Below are 19,407 nucleotides of genomic sequence, written 5' to 3'. Positions count from 1 at the left end.
GACATATCCTTAATCTACTTGAACTTAAGTTGTGAGTGAATTCATAGCACATATACATACATACACAATCCAATATATATATATATATATGTATGTTTGTATATGAATATATACATATATATTTATAAAATCTAAAGCATTATCAAAAAATCTGATCAGGATTAGAAAATGAAGTTGACTTGGAAGAGTTAAATGAAATAACTATTTCAACACTATGAGCCATACTTTTACCGTTGTCTTTCATGTTTTAATCAAGTTCATGAAAATAAAGCATGTAATTAAATTTTCTATGATATGAATCTAGTAGATATGATAACATGTTGGTTAATAAAGATCCCAAAAGAATTCAACACATCAATGATCTGGACATTGCCAGATGCTTTATTTTGAATTACAGAACTAGAGAAATGGGGATTATTTAATTTATATCTTTACCTATCAAGAGGGAAACTAATGGGTTAACTGAATACTTTGTGTGGCTGTATGTGTATTTGATAGATAGTTTATAAATAATAATTATTATCATTAGAAATGAACAGGAGGGGAATTATTCTTAAATTAAATTAGATTAAGTAAGAAGCATCATAATGAATTCTATACTCACTGAGTTCCCAGAATAGACAGAACATAAGATATGAAGATAAATATCAAGAACTTTATTCAACATTTTCAATATATTTCAAACAAATCACTAACAGAAGATTAATTTGTAAATTTTGAGTTATCAAACTAGCAATAACAAAAAAGTTTAGAAAATTAATTCTAATATGTTCTAAGATAGAAAAATCAGGTGTAATAACTAGTTGTTCTAATGGGTATAGTTCAAATCTTAGAAATTTTGTTTTAGGGTTTAGAAAAAGAGAAAGGAAAGTTAAAAGCAAATTTTAAATTTTTTGTTACATAAAAACAAATTAGAATAATTATAAATAGATATAACATCCTTCCCTTTATAAGAAGGTTTATCTTGTGGTCTAGATTAAATTTGTTTTCTCTGATGAAGAGTAATAGTTGTCATTGTATAGTCTGTTGACCTTCATGGGATATTGACATCATTTCCATGAGGTCAAAATGACTTTTATACTTAGATGACATATACCTATGAAAACATTTCTTACTTTTCTAACCACACATCTGTGTGAAGTCAGATTAATTCAAATACTTCAACCAAAACAAAAATCTTGACACAGATTGAATACAGAGACAGACACGAGACTCTAGTTGGCAAAATGAATACCTCATTAGACCTGAAGTCAGGAAGATCTGAGTACATATCCTTACAACTGTGTGACCCTAGGCAAGTAAATATCTTTCCTCATCATAAATGATGTTAACAATAGCCTTCCAGGGCTTTATGAAGATCAAATGGGAGAATAATCATAAAGTGATTAGCATAATGTCTAGCATATGTTAAGTTCTCTATAAGCTTTTTTCTTTAAAGTCAGATATTAGATTTACAAATAAATAAAATCATGCCATTTTCTCACTAATTTTCTAAAAGTATTTTTAATAAAATTATTTACATTAATATAATGGGGGTATAATATTTTGAGCTGGCAATTCAGCTTCTAAGTCTATACCTCCAAAAGGTAAAAAAAAAAACCTAAAAGTATAAATTAGAAACTGAAGTAAGAATTAGAAACTGAAAGAATGCCTGTTGGTGAATGGTTGAACAAATTATGGTATATGATTGTGATGAAATCTTAATGTATTAAATAAGAAATGATGAGCAGGATAGTTCCAGAAAACTTGGTAAGACTTTTATGAACTAAATTGAGAATTAGTAATAGCAAGATCCATGACTATTCAAAAGGACTCAAAATGAAAAAATGCTATCCACTCCTAGAGAGAGAGAGAGATGTGATTGAAGAATATTTTTCCACATTCTTTATTTTCCTCATTTTTTAACATGACTAATAAGGAAATATGTTTACCACGACTTCACATGTTTGTACTTGTTCACATGTTTATTACTTGCTTTTTCAAAGAATGGGGGTAGGGCTGGAGGGAGGGAGAGAATTTAAAACAAAAAACCAGTTTTTTAAATGATAAAGAATTCTAATTGTGTAAGTTATTGGAAATTCTCTTCAGTGTAAAGAGCATTTGTTTTAAAGAAGAGCAAAAGTTAAATTACATTAAAAACATATATTTGCTATATTTTATTTTTAAAAACTTATATGTTTGCTTATATATTTGCTATATGTTTGCTGACCTCCAGTCAGTCTGCCTGTAGAAGTCAGATATGGGAGGGTGAAGAGGAGGGTACCTGAAAGTGCCCTGAATGGAGGGTTCATTTTAGACTTAAATATTCCTATTATGTCATCTTCAATTCATCACACTTTTTCCCCATCTCCTTTGCCCCAGCATTATAGTAACTGATTATTTACAGTTTCAATGGATAAAATTTTGAAGAACATATTGTAAGGTATATTTGGTATAATGGTAAAAAAGTTAAAAAATACCTAGCAAGGTTTTCCACCATTTCCTTGTTTCATTGTTGAACATAAATTACTTGTATAAAGTATGAATATATACTTTTTTAGATTTATTACCGTGTCTGACTTCTCAGTCTAAAGCCAACAGCAGAGTCCTTGAACAAGCCAATCCCTTCAATATTGATAACATCATCCACTTCTGGAACATTGGCAATCAAAGTTATTGGAAACTTCCATATTCCATCTGTGCTGCATTGTACCACCAATGTGATTACAGATCTTTAAAATATATATATTTAAATCAGTATCAATTAATAAAACAGATAAAGTACTTAATGAAAAAAGAGAGTTAAAATGAAATTTATAAACCTATCAATCATATTACATGTGACTGGCTTGTATCTGACTCAGATTACCAGTGAATTAACTGTGATAGGGGAATCATTTTCAGACTGGGATTTCAGTTTCAAACTGTTTCTTTTTGCCCATATTTGTCTTTCTAATAGTTTACTCTAATGGAGTCATGTGGTAGGCAAATAAAAGATTGTATATATTACATAGAAAGTCTTTGGAAAAGTTTGAAAAACTTAGGAAGGCTTAATAGAGTAGAAAGAGAATTTGATTTGTTTTTTTAAAAATCTCATTTTGGCTTCTGGTTTTATCACTTAATACTTAAGATTACTTAAGGTCTTTGTGTATCAGTTTCCTCATTTGAAAACTAGGGGTAATAGCAGTGATAGCAACAGTAGCTCCAGAATCAGCAGCAGCATCATATCATCATCAATAGTAATAATAGTAGTAGTATATTGCTTTTCACTATTCTCTTGAAATACATTATCACATGGCAAAACTGAATGTTCTACAAAGTATCATAAAGTTCCTTTAAATTGCACGAGGAAGAAATTTATCATTAAATCTTCAATACTGAATAGCACTAATCCTTCAAAATGACTATTCCAGAACAAAACAGATTTAAGAGTATATGTAATGTAGCCTATTCTTACTCTTATTTTCTTATTGCCCAATATTTGACCATGAGTTCTGTATCTTCCACTTGAACCTAAACAAGTCATTTCACCTATTGGTTTCCTCACTTTATAAAATAAAATGGTTTTCTATCTCATGGAGTTACTGAAAAAATAAAATAGGATAAATTACTTAAAACATAAATGTCCCAATCTACATCTTGCTAGTGCACTCAAATGGTTTCAAAGGAGAGAAAGAGGCTGGTGACTTTGTACAGCCCTCCCTCATTTAAATCCAATTGACTTGTAAATCATGACATTACTTTTCTGATATCATGCTTCTCTTTAAGAATGGACAACCAACTATTTGTGAGTTGTAGTAATTGAGCCACTAGGGACCCAACTGGCCAGTTCCATTTGGTTAACACAGTTCCTTCCTTTCTTCCTTCTTTCCTTCTTTGCTTCCATCCTTCCTCCTTTCCCTCCTCTCTCTCTCCTTCATCTTCCTCTGTCCACAGAGGGAATCAACCTTGATTTTAGATACTCTGCCCAAAGGAATCTAAATTTTGGTCTTTGAAATCTCAAAAGATGTCTTGAGGTTTATGGGCTAGATTTCTTTTTGAAGGGCCATGTTTTAAACTAAAATCACTCTGGTTCTCATTGACTGGCCAACAATAATTCTCAGCACAAGCTTTACTTCTTTACTTGGTTCTTTTGAGCTCTGATGGAAATAGCAATTGTTTCTGTTTTGTCCAGAAGCCCTTGGGTCTTCCCCTCCCAGATTTTTTTTTTTTTGACTAGGTAAAAGAGGACATTCTTTGTCTTTTTTCTTACCTAGCCTTAGTAACTTGAATAGATATTGCCTCAGTCTAACTGACATCTGGGAAAGACTTTAGCTTAAAAAGTTCAAAGGCTCCAACTGAATCCAAAGTCATCTTCAGTCCCCCTGATCTATATCTTGCTATTGGACCTAGATGGCTTCAGAGGAAAAAGTTAGGGGAAGTGACTGCTTAGTCTGCCTCATTTAACTCCAACTCATTTGACATCACCTCCCTGTTGTTATGGTCCTCTTCAAGAAGAAAGGAGAAATAGCAATTTTAACTATTAACTTGTAAAAATAACTGATAACTCTCATGAAGGGACTTTGTTGAACTAAATTGTGTGGGATTTTTTTTTAAATACATGAAATCATCTATTACAGTTAGAATTTTGAGTGTGTACTTATAATTGTTACTCACATATAAAATATAAATAATCCTCAAGGTCTCTTATTATTGATTTCAATGTGAATAGTCAATATTCAGTGACTTCAATATTTATTTAATTAGAGGAGATTAAATAGATTAGTTATATTAATCTAGGGAGATTAATATATACAGAGTTGAATAAAACCTATTGGAAAATGAAGTTTCTGCTGTTTATTAAATAACATTTGATTGTGAGATTTCTGAGCTTAGTTGAATGAGAGATTTATTAAAATTTTTACTAATTAATGAGGAAATTTTTACTAATTAATGAGGAAATATACAATTGTAACTAACTTAGAGAACAAGATAAGATTGAATAAATATAGCAACAAGTCCAGCAGCAGACAGGGGAGTTCAATATATAAATTGAAAATAGTCCATAAACTTTGCTATTTCTGACCAGCATTATTGAGGGGAGTGTTGTTGTAGTGCTTAAAACTCACTTTAAAGACATAAAACAATCCTAACATATTTAATTCACAAGAACAAAAAAAGTTCACATAGTTTTAAAATATAGATAACTTTTATTCTTTAAACAAAAGTGGAGAATAGACTTACCTCATTGGTTTCTTTGGTGTAAAGACTATACTGAAGACTAGCACTATAACTCCATTTTCTATATTTCGTTCTTTACTGACCAGATATAATCCAATACAAGATTCCAAGTTAGATTTCATGAGTTCAGATTCAAATTGAATTTCATATTGAAATTCATGTACTTCAGGCAAATCTAGAAAAAGTGAGATCAACCAAAGCACATTATTCCAATTCAGTTACGTAAACAAATGTTTCAGAAGCTACAATATTTTCAACACCATGTATGATGACAGAGGAAAGAGATAGCATGCAAAATGAGGAGAAAAATCTTATCTCAGCAAACTAATTGGCACAGACAAGATTTTGGCATTATATATTATGCATACACAAAAATTTACCATTTATTGTCATTCAAATGATTCAGTTGTTGATTCTTTGTGACCTCATTGGGAGTTTTCTTGGCAAATATACATTAGAGTAGTCTGTTATTTCCTTCTTTAACTTATTTGCAGATGAGGAAACAAAAGGAAACAGGGTTAAGTGACTAGCTAACCTAAGTAACTGAACTAAGTCACATAACCAGTAAATATCTGAGACTGGATTTGAACTCAGATTTTCATTACTCCAGACCTGCTGATCTATCCAATACCTAGCTGCCCCATATACATATATGATCACATATATGCACTTATATGTTGATATTTCCTCAACTTTCATAACTACATATTATTATGGCATTATTATAAATCACTTTGATAAAATAATTTATTATTATATTTTCATGAACTGTGATTTAATTAACCTTAGTTTATTATTATATTTCTACAGTGTGAGTTAAAATAGCTAATGTTTACCTAATGCTTTAAGGTTATTGAAAGGCTATAGATAAATCACCTTATTTGATTCTCTTCACAACCCTGAGAGGTAAATGTTATTATCCCTATTTAAAGAATTCCCAATAACAAAACCCCTTCTCTTAATGAAAATTAACAGCTGTCTTGCTACTCATGTCACTTTTCAATTAACATTTAACAATATCATTCATTCAAATATTGTAATATTACTTACTTGAATATTTTATATACCTGTATATAGATGTAATGATCCTAGTGAGGACATTATGAGGCACAGCTTGAGATAATAGATAGATATCTTGTTTCAACCCATATTTAAGTACTGACTAAACCTTAGACAACTTTCTCAATCTATCTGTGGCTGGGCAGTTTCTTTAAGACTATAAATTATATAGAACTTTAAGACAGAAACAATTTCATTTCTGTCTTTGCATCTTAAACATCTAATTTAGTGCCTGATTTTAATAAAATATAATTTAATTTAATAAATACTTGCTGAGTATTGAATAATTGATATTAGGATTAGGAAGATGATCATTGAATTAATGGGAACTGATGAAATCAACCAAAATGCATATGAAGAGAGAAGCCAAGGCAAAGCCCAGGACAGAACTCTGGGGCACACAGAATCTTAAGATGTTTTATATGAATGGTATAGTACACAGGAGTTGAAGAAGAAGCAATTAGGGAAAGAAAAGAAGAGGAATAGGAGCAAGAAGTAGTAGTAGTAGTAGTATTTAAATATGACTCAATAGAGCACTGGGCCTGGACATGGAATAAGGAAGACTCATCTTCTGAAGTTCCATTCTTGCCTCAGATACTTACTAGATGTGTGTGTCCTAGGATAAATCACTTAACTTTGTTTGCCTCAGTTTCTTCAACTGTAAGTGAGCTGGAGAAGGAAATCACAAACCACTCCAGTATTTTTACCAAGAAAACAATAGATGGAGTTATGAAAAGTTGGACATGACTAAAAATACCTGAATAACAAATTATAAATATTATTTTTTTCCTCACCATACTCTGATGAGGTAGATGCTATTATTATCTCTTACAGATCAGAAAACTGAGGCTGATTTGGATTAAATGATTCACGGAGAATCACACAACTACTGTCTGAGGTCAGATTTGAACTTAGGTATTCTTGGTTCCTAGTACAACGTTTAGTAATTGTTTTTACACACATACACACATATGTACACATCCGTGGATGATATATAAATATAATATATGCATATATATGTATATATCACCCTAAAATCAATTAAACAAAGTTATTAGCATAAAATATCTTAAACTGAACTTCATAATAACCATTTGATGTAGTACTATAATCCATTTTAAAAATAATGAAACTAAACAGGCAAAAGGAGGAATATTAACCCAAATTTCTCTGGATTTCAGATCTACTTTTCATTATACTTTGCTGATTCCTATGTCATTTTCAGGTCTCATTAGAGAAATTAAAATATAGCTTGGTTATAACTTTGAAAAGAAAAAGATTTCATAGTCACTCAAGACCTTTTCTTAGAATAAAGAGAAAAAAAACCCTTTCCCCCATATTTCTTAATATTCTCTCCTCTTATTCCTCAAGTTTCCCCAGGGAGCAACATTTTAACTCATACTTAAATTTTCCTATACTTTCTTCTTGCCCTGTTCTGTTTTTCCCTTTAGGATCCAGGACATGTCTCATCTCTCTGGAGAGGTCAGCACTGACCATTTCAGCCTACAATATGAGACTATCCACAACTCCTCTATTTATATAGTTAATGTATCCTGCCTTACAGGTATTTGAAATCTCCCTGAAGAGTCAATAAGTTTCTTGAAAATAGGCACATTTTTAAACATATTATTATTATTTTTTTTAGTTTTTTGCAAGGCAATAGGGTTAAGTGGCTTGCCCAAGGCCACATAGCTGGGTAATTATTGTGTCTGAGGTCCGATTTGAACTCAGGTACTCCTGATTCCAATGCCAGTGCTCTATCCACTGTGCACCTAGCCACCCCTAAACATCTTATTTCAAAAGTGTGTGTGTATATATATAAATATATATATATATATATATATATATATATACATACATATACATATATATATATCTTATTTTAACTTGCATAGTAAAGGTTCCAATGTTTTTGACTAACAGAATAATTTACACAAGAGGAAACTAGAATGTAAGAATCTTTTAATCACTGCTATTATATTAGATAACCTTGGATAGACATGTGCAACATTTTCTTCAATCAAGTTTATTGGACTTTTTAAAAAATTTTCCACCAACTATATTATATCAAAAGAATATGTTACATATCTCATAGTTTTAAAATTAATTTTCTAAATTATTTGTTTAAACTAGAAAAGAAATAGAATCTCAAATAGGAGCAATATAAAAATTCTTTTGTTTTATTTCTACTCTCAAGCTTCCTAAAAATCAATTAATCAATTAAGAAGTATCAGCACGGAAAACAGGAAAGAAAAAGTTCCCAGAATGTATAATGTTAGTGCTGGAAGATGATATTGGTTGCCTGATCTAAAAGAAATTTAATTGTCTCCATAGGAGCCAAGATTAAAACTTCTGAAAGGATTAAGGAGCTAGATAGTCTATTGAAATGCAAATTAAATTCAAGTACTTAGTCTGAGGAAGATCTTCAGTGGATAAAACTATAAGCTACCACTGAATCTATAATTTAAATAGGTGGCAAGAATTTGACATAAAGAATTCTTCACAGGGGAAGCAAGGGTATGCATTATCATCATCATCATTAGTATTCAATATTGAATTGCTAGCTATAGCAATAAGACAAGAAAAATAAATTGATGAAATTAGAATAAGAAATGAGCAAACAAAAGTATAGTTCTTTGCAGATAAGATCATGGTATATTTAGAGAACTTCAGTAAATCAAGTAAAAAACAAGAAACAACTTTAGAAAACTGACAGGAATAAACTCACATGACATCATCAATATTTCTAAATATTGCTAATAAAACCCATCAGAAGTAGATAAAAAGAGAAATTTCATTTAAAATAACTACAAACAGTATAAAATATTAGGAAATCTGCCTGCCAAGACATAGTAAAAATCTATATGAACACAAATGCAAAACACTTTCACATGCATAAAGAATGAATTAAGCAAGTGGAGAAATAATAATAGCTCATGGATAGGTTGAGTCAATATAATAAAAATAGTAATTTCACTTTAATTTATTTAGTGCCACACCAAACACATTACTCAATAATTTTTTTACAGAGCTAGGAAAAAATCATCTGAAAAATACAGAAGGTCAAGAATATCATGGTAATAAATGAAACAAAATGTGAAGGAAAGTAGCCTAGCAAAACCAGATTTCAAAATATATTATAAATCAGAACTCATCAAAGAAATCAGTACTGGATAAGAAATAGAATGATTGATCAGTGCAATAAATTAGGAGCATAATTTGTAGAGGACATAAACATAGTAATCTATTGCTTGATAAACCTGAAAGATCCAAACTTTTAGGGGTAAGAACTCACTATTTAAGAAAAATTTCTAGGAAAACTAGAAAGAAATCTGGAAAAAAAAACAGGTTTGGACCAACATCTCACACCATATAACTAGATGAGGTCAAAATGGGTACATAATTTAGAAGAAAACATAATCAAATTAGGGAAGTATAGAAAAAATACCTGCCAACTCTATGGATAAGTAAAGATTTCATGATCAAACAAGAAATAGAGATCACAGGAAATTGAGTGGATAATTTTGATTATTTAAAGTTAACAAAATTTTTCACCAAGCCAGTGCAGTCAAAACTAAAACTAAAACAGGAAACTAGGGAAAATTTTATAGCATTTCAAAAATATGTAGAGAATGGAGCCAAATACATAAAAAATAAGAGTCATTCTTTATTTGATCAATAGTCAAAGTATCTAAACAGGTAGTTTTCAGATGGAGAAATCAAAACTATCCAAGTGACATAAAAATAAACTAAGTAACTAATAATTAGAGAAATATAAATAAAGAGAACTCTAAATATAGTACCAAACACTTATCAAATTAACTGACATGACAGAAAAAAAAATGACAAATGCTGGAGGGAATATGAATAGTTATAATAATTCAAATTCAGGAGAACCATTTGTAACTATGCACAAAGGTCTATAAAACTGTGTATACCCTTTGATCCAGCAATGCACCACTATTGGGCTTGCATCCCAAAGAAGTCAAGGAAAAAAGAAAAAGACCTTCAATGTTTATATTTTACAGCAATATATTTATGACATTATTTATACCAACACTTTTGTGGTGGTAAAGAATTAGAAATTGAAGAGATATGCAACAATTGGAGAATGGCTAAATAAGTTGTGGGATGTGATTTTGATGGAAAGCTATTATGCTATAAGAAATGATGAGCAGGATATTTTCAGAAAAACCTGGAAAGACATATGAACTGATGCAAAGTAAAACCAGTAGAACATTGGATATAGCACCTGCAAATTCCTGAATAGGTCACATCCAAAAATGAATATCTCATCCTCCATTACTCCCCATTACAAAGAAAGTAACATATATGACCCAATGGCCATTTAGATCATGTTAGGTTGTTGTAGCAATCAGATTTCTTGAGTATTACAAAGTTAATATTGTTGCTATTGTATAAATTATTCCTTTAGTTATGCTTAGTATAGTCCACATTTATTCTCAGCTTGGAAAGTGTCTATTTTATCATTTCTTATGCCAAAAAATAATACACAATTAGATTTATATACAAAAGTTTGCTGAGCTTTTCCCCTTAATCTTCCTACTTAACCCTAATTGCCTCACATTCAGGGTCATCTCCAGGCATCCTGATTCATATCTGAACACTGAATCTGGATGACTTTGGAGAAGAAATGAGACTGGCATAGCACAGTACCCCCTCACTCAAATCTAATTTATATGCTTCCCATGGCATCATCTCCTGGTCTTCATCTTCTTCAAGAATGAAGCATCAAAAGATTTTCCCCTATTAAGTAGTAAATTCCTTAGCTTCCAGGTTTTTGCTACTACAAAAACCTACTATAAATATTTTGTACACATCTTTTTCCTCTTTCTTTGATTTGGGACATATACATAGTAGTCATTGGTTCAAAGTGTATACACAATTTAGTGACTCTTTCTGTTATGTTTGTTTGTCCTTTGTTCTCAGAGAAGATTATGACATCAGGGAAATGATGCTATGAAACACAAGTGAATTGATTTAAGTGAGGGAGGGCTGTAAAAGTCATCAGCCTTATTTTCTCCTCCAGGGCCATTTATGTCCTAAATTATAGGCTAAATAGTAGAAATTTAAATAAGTTTCATTACTATTTTAGTTATGTGACTTTTTATCAAATTAACTTCCTATAATGTTTCCCCCCCTTTAATTTCTCTTTGAATTTTAATTAATGGTTTTATTTATATGTGATTTTTAATCTTATAAAATATAAATTGCTCATTTTACTTTTTTATGGCCTTTTTCTGTCACTTCATTGCTCATGGACTCTTATCTTTTTTATATATTAGGATTTCTTTCTTGTTCACCTAATTTGTTTATAATTGCATCCTTTACATCTTGGCATGAAGTTTGATGTAGTCTACACATTATTTTTGCCACACTTCTTTCCAATTTTCTCCAGCATATTTTTTTTCAAATGATGATTTTTTTACCCCAATAGCTATGACTGGAGGATTTATCAAAGACAAGGCTATTGTAAATAAATGTTTTTCTTTTTTTAATAGCTGAATCATTCTACTAATTGACCTCTCCATTTCTTAACCATTAATAAGTCATTTTAGTGATTATTATTCATGGTTGGTTGGTTCTTGTCCTTCATTATCAAAAAAGAGCAAAATGACATCACCTAAGAGATATATTATAGTGTGTCTGATTATAGTTATCAAAGCAATACGAACTCAGAATGAATCCTCCATGTGTACATATGAACACCTGGGTATTTATTCTAAACTTACGCATTTCATGTTTTCTTTGTACTTCAATTCAATTAGACTTTTATTCATAATTTGAGATATGGGTCTACTAAGCTCTTCCTTTCTCACTTTTTATTATCATTATTTCCCTCAAGATTCTGGAGTAGAGAAATTTTAACAAAGGTAGAGTTAGAGCTACAATATAATCTTGTTCAAATTCCTTCATTAATAGATGTGAAAAAATAATAAGAATTTATTAATCACTTACTATATGCCACTTACTTTCTCAAGAGGTTGTTTTTCCCCAAAATTCCCTACAGTGGGATATTCAAGGCTCCCCCAAACAAGGCTTCTAATATAATACCAAAGGAAAAGGCTGAGGAGTTCAAGCTTAATTATTCAAATTTTCTAATAATCAAAGTAGAATATTTATACTGGGGCTATCTGGGATGACCACTTGCAATTTGGATCTCTGAAAAGTCTACTATTCCCCCTCCAGAATCCTATGATAATTATACAAATCAGACAAAATTAATAGTATGTTACTATGGTTTAGCTGATATTTTGGAGTTCACTCTACACAGCACTGGGCTTGGGTCCCAGACACCTGGGTGTTTAAGCTGGTGTTCCAGGAATACAAAGCTATAGGGAGAACATAAACTGATCATGCCTTAGTCGTGCTCTATTCAGTACACTCTCTTTTGTGTTTACATTATTCATGGCTTTCACTGATAGGAGATTTATGCTAGGATAGCCATACTATTGACTTTTACTGCTTAAGGAATCCACATTATGTCTTTCATTAACAGGGACTCTACAGAGCTTTACAGATATGTCATTTGATCCTTGCAACAATCTTATGGTGAAGGTGCTGCAATATAGTTTCTATTAATATCCCTGTTTTATAGGTGAGAAATCTTTAAGTGGTTAAATAACATTATCAAGGTCACACACTAGTATGTGTTTAATATCAAAATTTGAACATAGATATTCCTAACTCGAGGTCCATGCTCTATTCATTGTATTCATTGTAAAGATATTCATTCATACCTAGCTGCCTAGACGAATGATCACTCAAAGAGGCATCAGTGCATAGAAGTTTTCTCAATTTCCTTTGAAATTGCCAATTTCATAATTTCTTATGGCAAAATAACATTTCAGACAAGCAAGGAGATTCTCAAAATTACACATCTAGTTGGCTTTCATGTCAAGAACAGATATGCTCTTCTCTTGTTCAGTTAAGAATTATTATCACTATATTATTTGCTCTTTAGTTCTTCTGTTTAAAGTTCAAGAATTTCAAATGAAAACAACTTTTAATAAAGTCTTTAAAATGACCTATTCATTTTTAGTAGAACAAAGCATTAAGGTCACTACTAAAAAAGTATTGGCATAGATACTTTATTGTATATTGGATCTTCCTTTTTTATAAAAATGGAAAAAAAACATTTATTCACTTATTTTGTAACAAGCACTGTGATAAAATCTGGGGGAAAAATACAAAACACCTGCCCTCAAAAACTTATTTTTAAAAAACAGATGTTTATTGATATCCCTTGTTTTTTATTACATAGATTGGCCCAGACTTTTGGCTGGAAATTGCTTAACAAAATAGATCAAAATATAATTGAACATAGATAATGTTAGCATTTTCTAAGTCAATATGGAGCTGACAGGATCCTTATGTATGATTTAGTGGTTTATTTCTATTTGAGTTTGACACAACTTAACTAGATTTCCCCTTATATTCCTCCTCTTTTCTAGAGAAAATAATAACTTTACAATATATTATGAAAATCTATCACTTATACATTAATTTATACACATGGACTGAGGCATAGGAGGGTGGGGAAGTATCTTTTAATATCTTCTCTTTGGGCTAAGCTTTTCATTTTTTATTACTTCAACTTTAGTGATGATTTTTTGTAGTGGGAGATCTTTCCATTTACATTGTTTATAATCATTATCTATTCTATTTTGCTTTATTTCATGAGGTTTTTTATATTCATGTTGCTGAATTCATCATGTTTGTCATTTCTTAGGGCCCAGTAATATTCCTTTACATTCATGTACCACAAATTCTTTAATTTGTAGCCATAGGGTTTGCTTCCAGTTCTTTAATAATAAAAATATGCTATAAAATTTTAGTGAATATATGGGAACTTTATATTGATGTTTTGAGTGTATAGGCCTCACAGTAAGATCTCCAAATGTTTAAATCTAACTTTGTGTGAAAAGTCTTTTTTTGTAATTGTGTTGATATAGCTGGATTTATCCTGGGTAGTAGATTCCCAAGAATTTTATGTTGTCTACCTTACTTTAAATGGAATTTCTCTTCCTATGTTGGTCTTTTTTTTGTCATATATAGAAGTGCTGATGACTTATGTGGGTTTCTTTTATATCCTGCAGCTTTGCTAAAACTGTTAGCTGTTTCAAGCAGTTTTTTTATTTGATTTCCTAGGGTTTTCTAAGCATACCATTACATCTTCTGCAAATAATGTGATTGTTGCTTATTCTAATTCTTTCAATTTCTTTTTCTTTTCTTACTTCTGTTCTTTATTTTTTTAAAGAAAGATTTTATTTATTGAGTTTTACAATTTTACCCCTATTCTTGATTCTCCCCCCCCACAGAAAATAGTCTGTTAGTCTTTACATAGTTTCCATGGTATACATTGATCTAAGTTGAATGTGATGAGAAAAAATTCATATCCTTAAGGAAGAAAAATAAAGTATAAGTGATAGCAAAATTACATAATAAGATAATGGGTTTTTTCTAAGTTGAAGGTAATAGTCTTTGGTCTTTGTTCAAACTCCACAATTCTTTCTCTGAATATAGATGGTCTTTTCCATCATAGATAGCCCCAAATTGTCCTTGATTGTTGCAATGATGGAATGAGCAAGTCCATCAAGTTTGATCATCACTCCCATGTTGCTATTAGGGTGTACAATGTTTTTCTGGTTCTGCTCATCTCACTCAACATCAGTTCATACAAACCCTTCCATGCTTCCCTGAATTCCTATCCCTCCTGGTTTCTAATAGAACAATAGTGTTCCATGACATACATATACCACAGTTTGTTAAGTCTTTTTCCAATAGAAAGACATTCATTTAATTTCCAATTCTTTGCCACAATAAACAGGGCTGCTATCAATATTTTTGTACAAGTGATATTTTTACCCTTTTTCATCATCTCTTCAGGGTATAGACCCAGTAGTGGTATTGCTGGATCAAAGGGTATGTACATTTTCATTTGCTCTTTGTGAGTAATTTAAAATTGCTCTCCAGAAAAGTTGGATGAGTTCATAGCTTCATCAATAATGCATTAGTGCCCTGGATTTCCCACATCCTTTCAAACATTGATCATTATCCTTTCTGGTCCTACTGGTCAGTCTGAGAGGTGTGAGGTGGCACCTCAGAGATGTTTTAATTTGCATTTCTCTAATAAGTAGTGATTTAGAGAAATTTTTCATATGACTATGGATTGCTTTGATTTCCTCATCTGCAAATTGCCTTTGCATAACCTTTGTCAATTGGGGAAGAACTTTTACTTTGAAATTTGAGGGGCAGGGGTGGCTAGGTGACACAGTGAATAGAGCACTGGCCTTGGAGTCAGGAGAACCTGAGTTCAAATCCAGCCTCAGACACTTAATAATTACCTAGCTGTGTGGCCTTGAGCAAGCCACTTAACCCCATTGCTTTCCAAAAAAATATTGATTCATATCTCTGTATATTTTAGAAATGAGTCCTTTGTCAAAAATACTAGTTATAAAAATTGTTTCTCATTTTTTTCTTACTTCTATTAGAGCTAACATTTCTCTTACAATATTGAATAATAGTATTTGATGATAGTTTAAGATAAATACTGTTTATCATTTAAAGGAAAACTACATTCATTCTAATACTCTCTTGTAGAGGGCCAGCCCCAGAGAGTGATATTCCCATAACCTTGGTGACTTTTCCCATCCCCATATGTGGATTATTGCTCATTTGATAGATCTGTTGGCTCACCAGTGAACCCTGACCTAGGATAATCTGTGACTCCAGAGGTGGTTGTAAAAGGTTTCTTTGATAGACAAGTATGCAAATTTCTAAGAACAAATATTGTAAATTTGCCCAGGAAATTGTAAAACTGGATCTCCCTTAACTGGTCATTCCTGAGATAAGTTTTTGCTATAAAAAGTCTGAGTTTCCAAAAATAAAGTTGGTAGATTTTCACTTCCCAACTGATACTCTCTAATGTTTTTACTAGGAATGGGTGCTGTATTTTGTTAAAGGCATTTTTCAGTATAGAGATAATCATATGATTTCTGTTCATTTTGTTTTTGATATGGTCAATTATGCTGATTGCTTCCCTAATATTCAATGATTCTTGTATATAAATTCTACCTAATCTTGGTATTATCATTATTATTCCACTAATAACTTGCTGTAATTGCTTTACTAAAATTTTATTCAAAAAATTTTCATTAATATTTATAAGGGTTATTGGTCCATAATTTTCTTTGCCTGCTTTGACCCTTTGTGGTTTAAGTAGTATCATCATCTTGGTGACATCACAGTGGAATCTCTATGACATAGTCTACGGATATTTTAGTAATTTTCATTATATGTGAGAATTTAACTATGTGCTAGAGTGGATTATTGGATTTGTATGTGCATATATGAGGTTGGTATTAGTAGGGCATAGGGATTGAGGTTTAATTGGCATAAAAAATGATTAGACGATATAATCACCAGATGAGTAAACTTTTCTTTACCAAAAAAATTCAACATCTCTGCAACTTGGGTTCAAACCTGATGCTTGGTACTTATTATCTGTGTGACCCTGAGCAAGTCATTTAACACTGTTTGCGTCAGTTTCCTTCATCTATAAAATGGGCTGCAGAAGAGAATGACAAACCATTCCAATGCCTTTGCCAAGTAAAAAAAAAAAACCCAAATGAGATTGTGAAAGCATCAGACAAGACTGAAAGACTGAACAACAGTTTTCTTAATTTGTTATTATATATGTGTGATACTCCTTTGTAAAGGAGTATCTAAAGCATTCTGAAATGCTTTAGACAGGGTTCTCTTAGAGAGAGATTAGTTCTCCTTTAAGTGTTTTGGAGGTTACCCTGGGGGACTGTAGTTTCAAATACCACCATCCATGAGCCTCCATTGGTATACTTCCCATTATCATTAGTTTTTTAGATAATGGACTTACTGAAAGGGGATATCAGAAACAGCAAGAACAGCAATCAACAACAAAACAATACCAAGAAAACATTTCATGAAATCAGGGGAACATTTTTCCCTTGAACAAATTCTGAAAGTCATCAGAGAAAATGTGACAAATTTAAGTACAACAGTAGTGAATCATGAATGCAGAGAGGCATTTGACAAAGAAATAGTTCAACTTGGGAGTCCCACAGGGCTCTGTTCTGGGCCCTCTTTTCTTCATCTATACTATTTCATTTGATGATCTCATTAACTCCCCTGGATTAAATTATCATGTCTATACTGAAGACTCTCAAATCTACTTAACTGTCCTTAATATCTCTTCTTCTATCTAGTCTTATGTCTCTAACTATTAGACATATTGAATGGACATATTAATCTCAGTATATTCCAAACCAAACTCATTTTCTTTCATCCTCCAAAGCCCCCATCCCTGCTCTGATACTATTTTTTCTGTTTCTTGTAGCCAGATTCCTCAACAGGATGCCTCCATTGACTCTCCTCTCACTCTTTTCTTAATATCTTTCTCCCTTCTTCATTCCTTTATAATCTGACTATTGACATCATCCTTCCACTATAATTACTCTCTCAAAAGTTTCTAATGAATGCTTAGTTGTTAAATTTGATGGTCTTTCCTTAGTTTTCATTAAATTTGCTCTTCTACAGCCTTTGACACTATTAATGATTTTCTCCTCCTTGATATTCTGTTCTCTCTAGATTTTCAGGACACTACTCTCTTCTGTTCTTCCACCTATCTAATCATCTCTTTTGTCTCTTTTAATATTTTTTCCCCATATCAAATCACACTCTCTTAATCATTCTGTCCTGTTCTTTTCTCTTCTCCATCTGTATACTTCTTATATTTTTGTAACCTAATCTGCTCTCCTAGATTTAATTACCACCTCTGTGCACATGATTCTTAAATTAGCCTTTCTTTTGAGCTACAGATTCTCATTGTCCTTGCCAAACTGTCTCACCCCTGAGAAGGAAAGTAATATGACAACAATAATACATTTGAAATCATATAAGACATATTTACATGTTAGACAAATTTCAAAAAATAAAAAAAATTAAAGAGTTCAAACTAAGAGAACAATGTATACATTAACAACAACACTATGAGATGATCAACTCTGATGGAAGCAGCTCCTCTCAGCAGTTCAGAGAACTAGGACAACCATATTAGACTGGCTTTGGACAATATTATCCCCATCCTTCAGAATCTGATGAAGGCCACATTCACTTTTTTTGGTTTATTTATTTTATATTATTCTAATAATCCTGTTGTGAGAGTAAACATAACCCCCCCTCCCCCAAAAAGATAAGAGAAACCTCAAGAATAGTGAGAGAGAAAGAAAAGTGTACTTCAATCTGTGTTTAGATTCCAACAGCTCTGTCTCTGGGATGAATTGCTTTCTTTATCATAAGTCCACCAAAGAAATTTCTTCACTATTTTTCCCATAGTTGCTATTACTAGTTGTATTTCCCTCCACTCTGTTTCTCCCCACTCTCATTTATTCTATTGTCTCTCTACTTTCATCCTTTCCCTGATCAGAAGTGTGTTGTATCTGAGTATCCTCTCCCAGTCTTCCCTCTCCTATCATCTACTCCCCCATTCCCTCCCCCCCATTCCCCCTTATCTGATCCCTTTCTTCTCATTTTTTCTCTAGGTTTAGATTTCCTCACCCTATTAAGTGCATATGTTATTTCCTCCTTGAGCCATTTCTGATGAGAATGAAGGCTCACTCATTCTCCCTTGTCTTCCCCTGTTCCACTCCATTGTAAAAGCTTTTGCTTGACTATTATGTGAAATATCTTAGCCCCTTCTTCTTCTCCTTTCTCTTACTTCCAGTACTTTCCTTTATCACCCAATGACTCCATCTTTTTTTACTATATTATACCAATATATTCAGCTCCTTCCTGTGCCTTGTCTATATATGCCCTAACTGCTCTTATGAATGAGAAAGTTCATAAGATTTATCAGTATCTTCTTCCCATGCAGGAATACATACAGTTCAACATCATTAAGTTCTTCTTAGTTAGTCCTTCTTGTTCACCCCCCCTCTGTGGTTCACCTGAGTCCTATACTTGGAGATCAAACTTTCTGTTCAACTCTGGGTTGTTTCAATAGGAAAGTTTGAAAGTCTCCAGGTTCATTGAATGTCTATCTTTTTCCCTGAAAAAGGATGTTCCATTTTGCTGGGTAGTTGATCCTTCCTT

At 31.8% G+C, this 19,407-nt stretch overlaps 1 protein-coding gene across 1 annotated transcript in view; it reads right to left on the bottom strand.

Annotated features, from left to right (window-relative positions):
* Window positions 1–19,407, bottom strand: part of CFAP47 (cilia and flagella associated protein 47) — a 931,170-nt gene that overhangs the window by 112,198 nt on the left and 799,565 nt on the right. Inside the window, exons 56-57 of the mRNA XM_074210630.1 lie at window positions 5,203–5,374; window positions 2,550–2,711 (exon numbers count right to left, since the gene is read on the bottom strand). Coding sequence (XP_074066731.1) covers window positions 2,550–2,711; window positions 5,203–5,374 — 334 coding nt within the window. The remainder of the gene's footprint in view (window positions 1–2,549; window positions 2,712–5,202; window positions 5,375–19,407) is intronic.

The sequence above is a fragment of the Macrotis lagotis genome, chromosome 1, assembly GCF_037893015.1.
Source record: "Macrotis lagotis isolate mMagLag1 chromosome 1, bilby.v1.9.chrom.fasta, whole genome shotgun sequence".
Lineage (NCBI taxonomy): Eukaryota > Metazoa > Chordata > Mammalia > Peramelemorphia > Peramelidae > Macrotis > Macrotis lagotis.
This window is presented reverse-complemented; position numbering and strand designations above follow the sequence as displayed.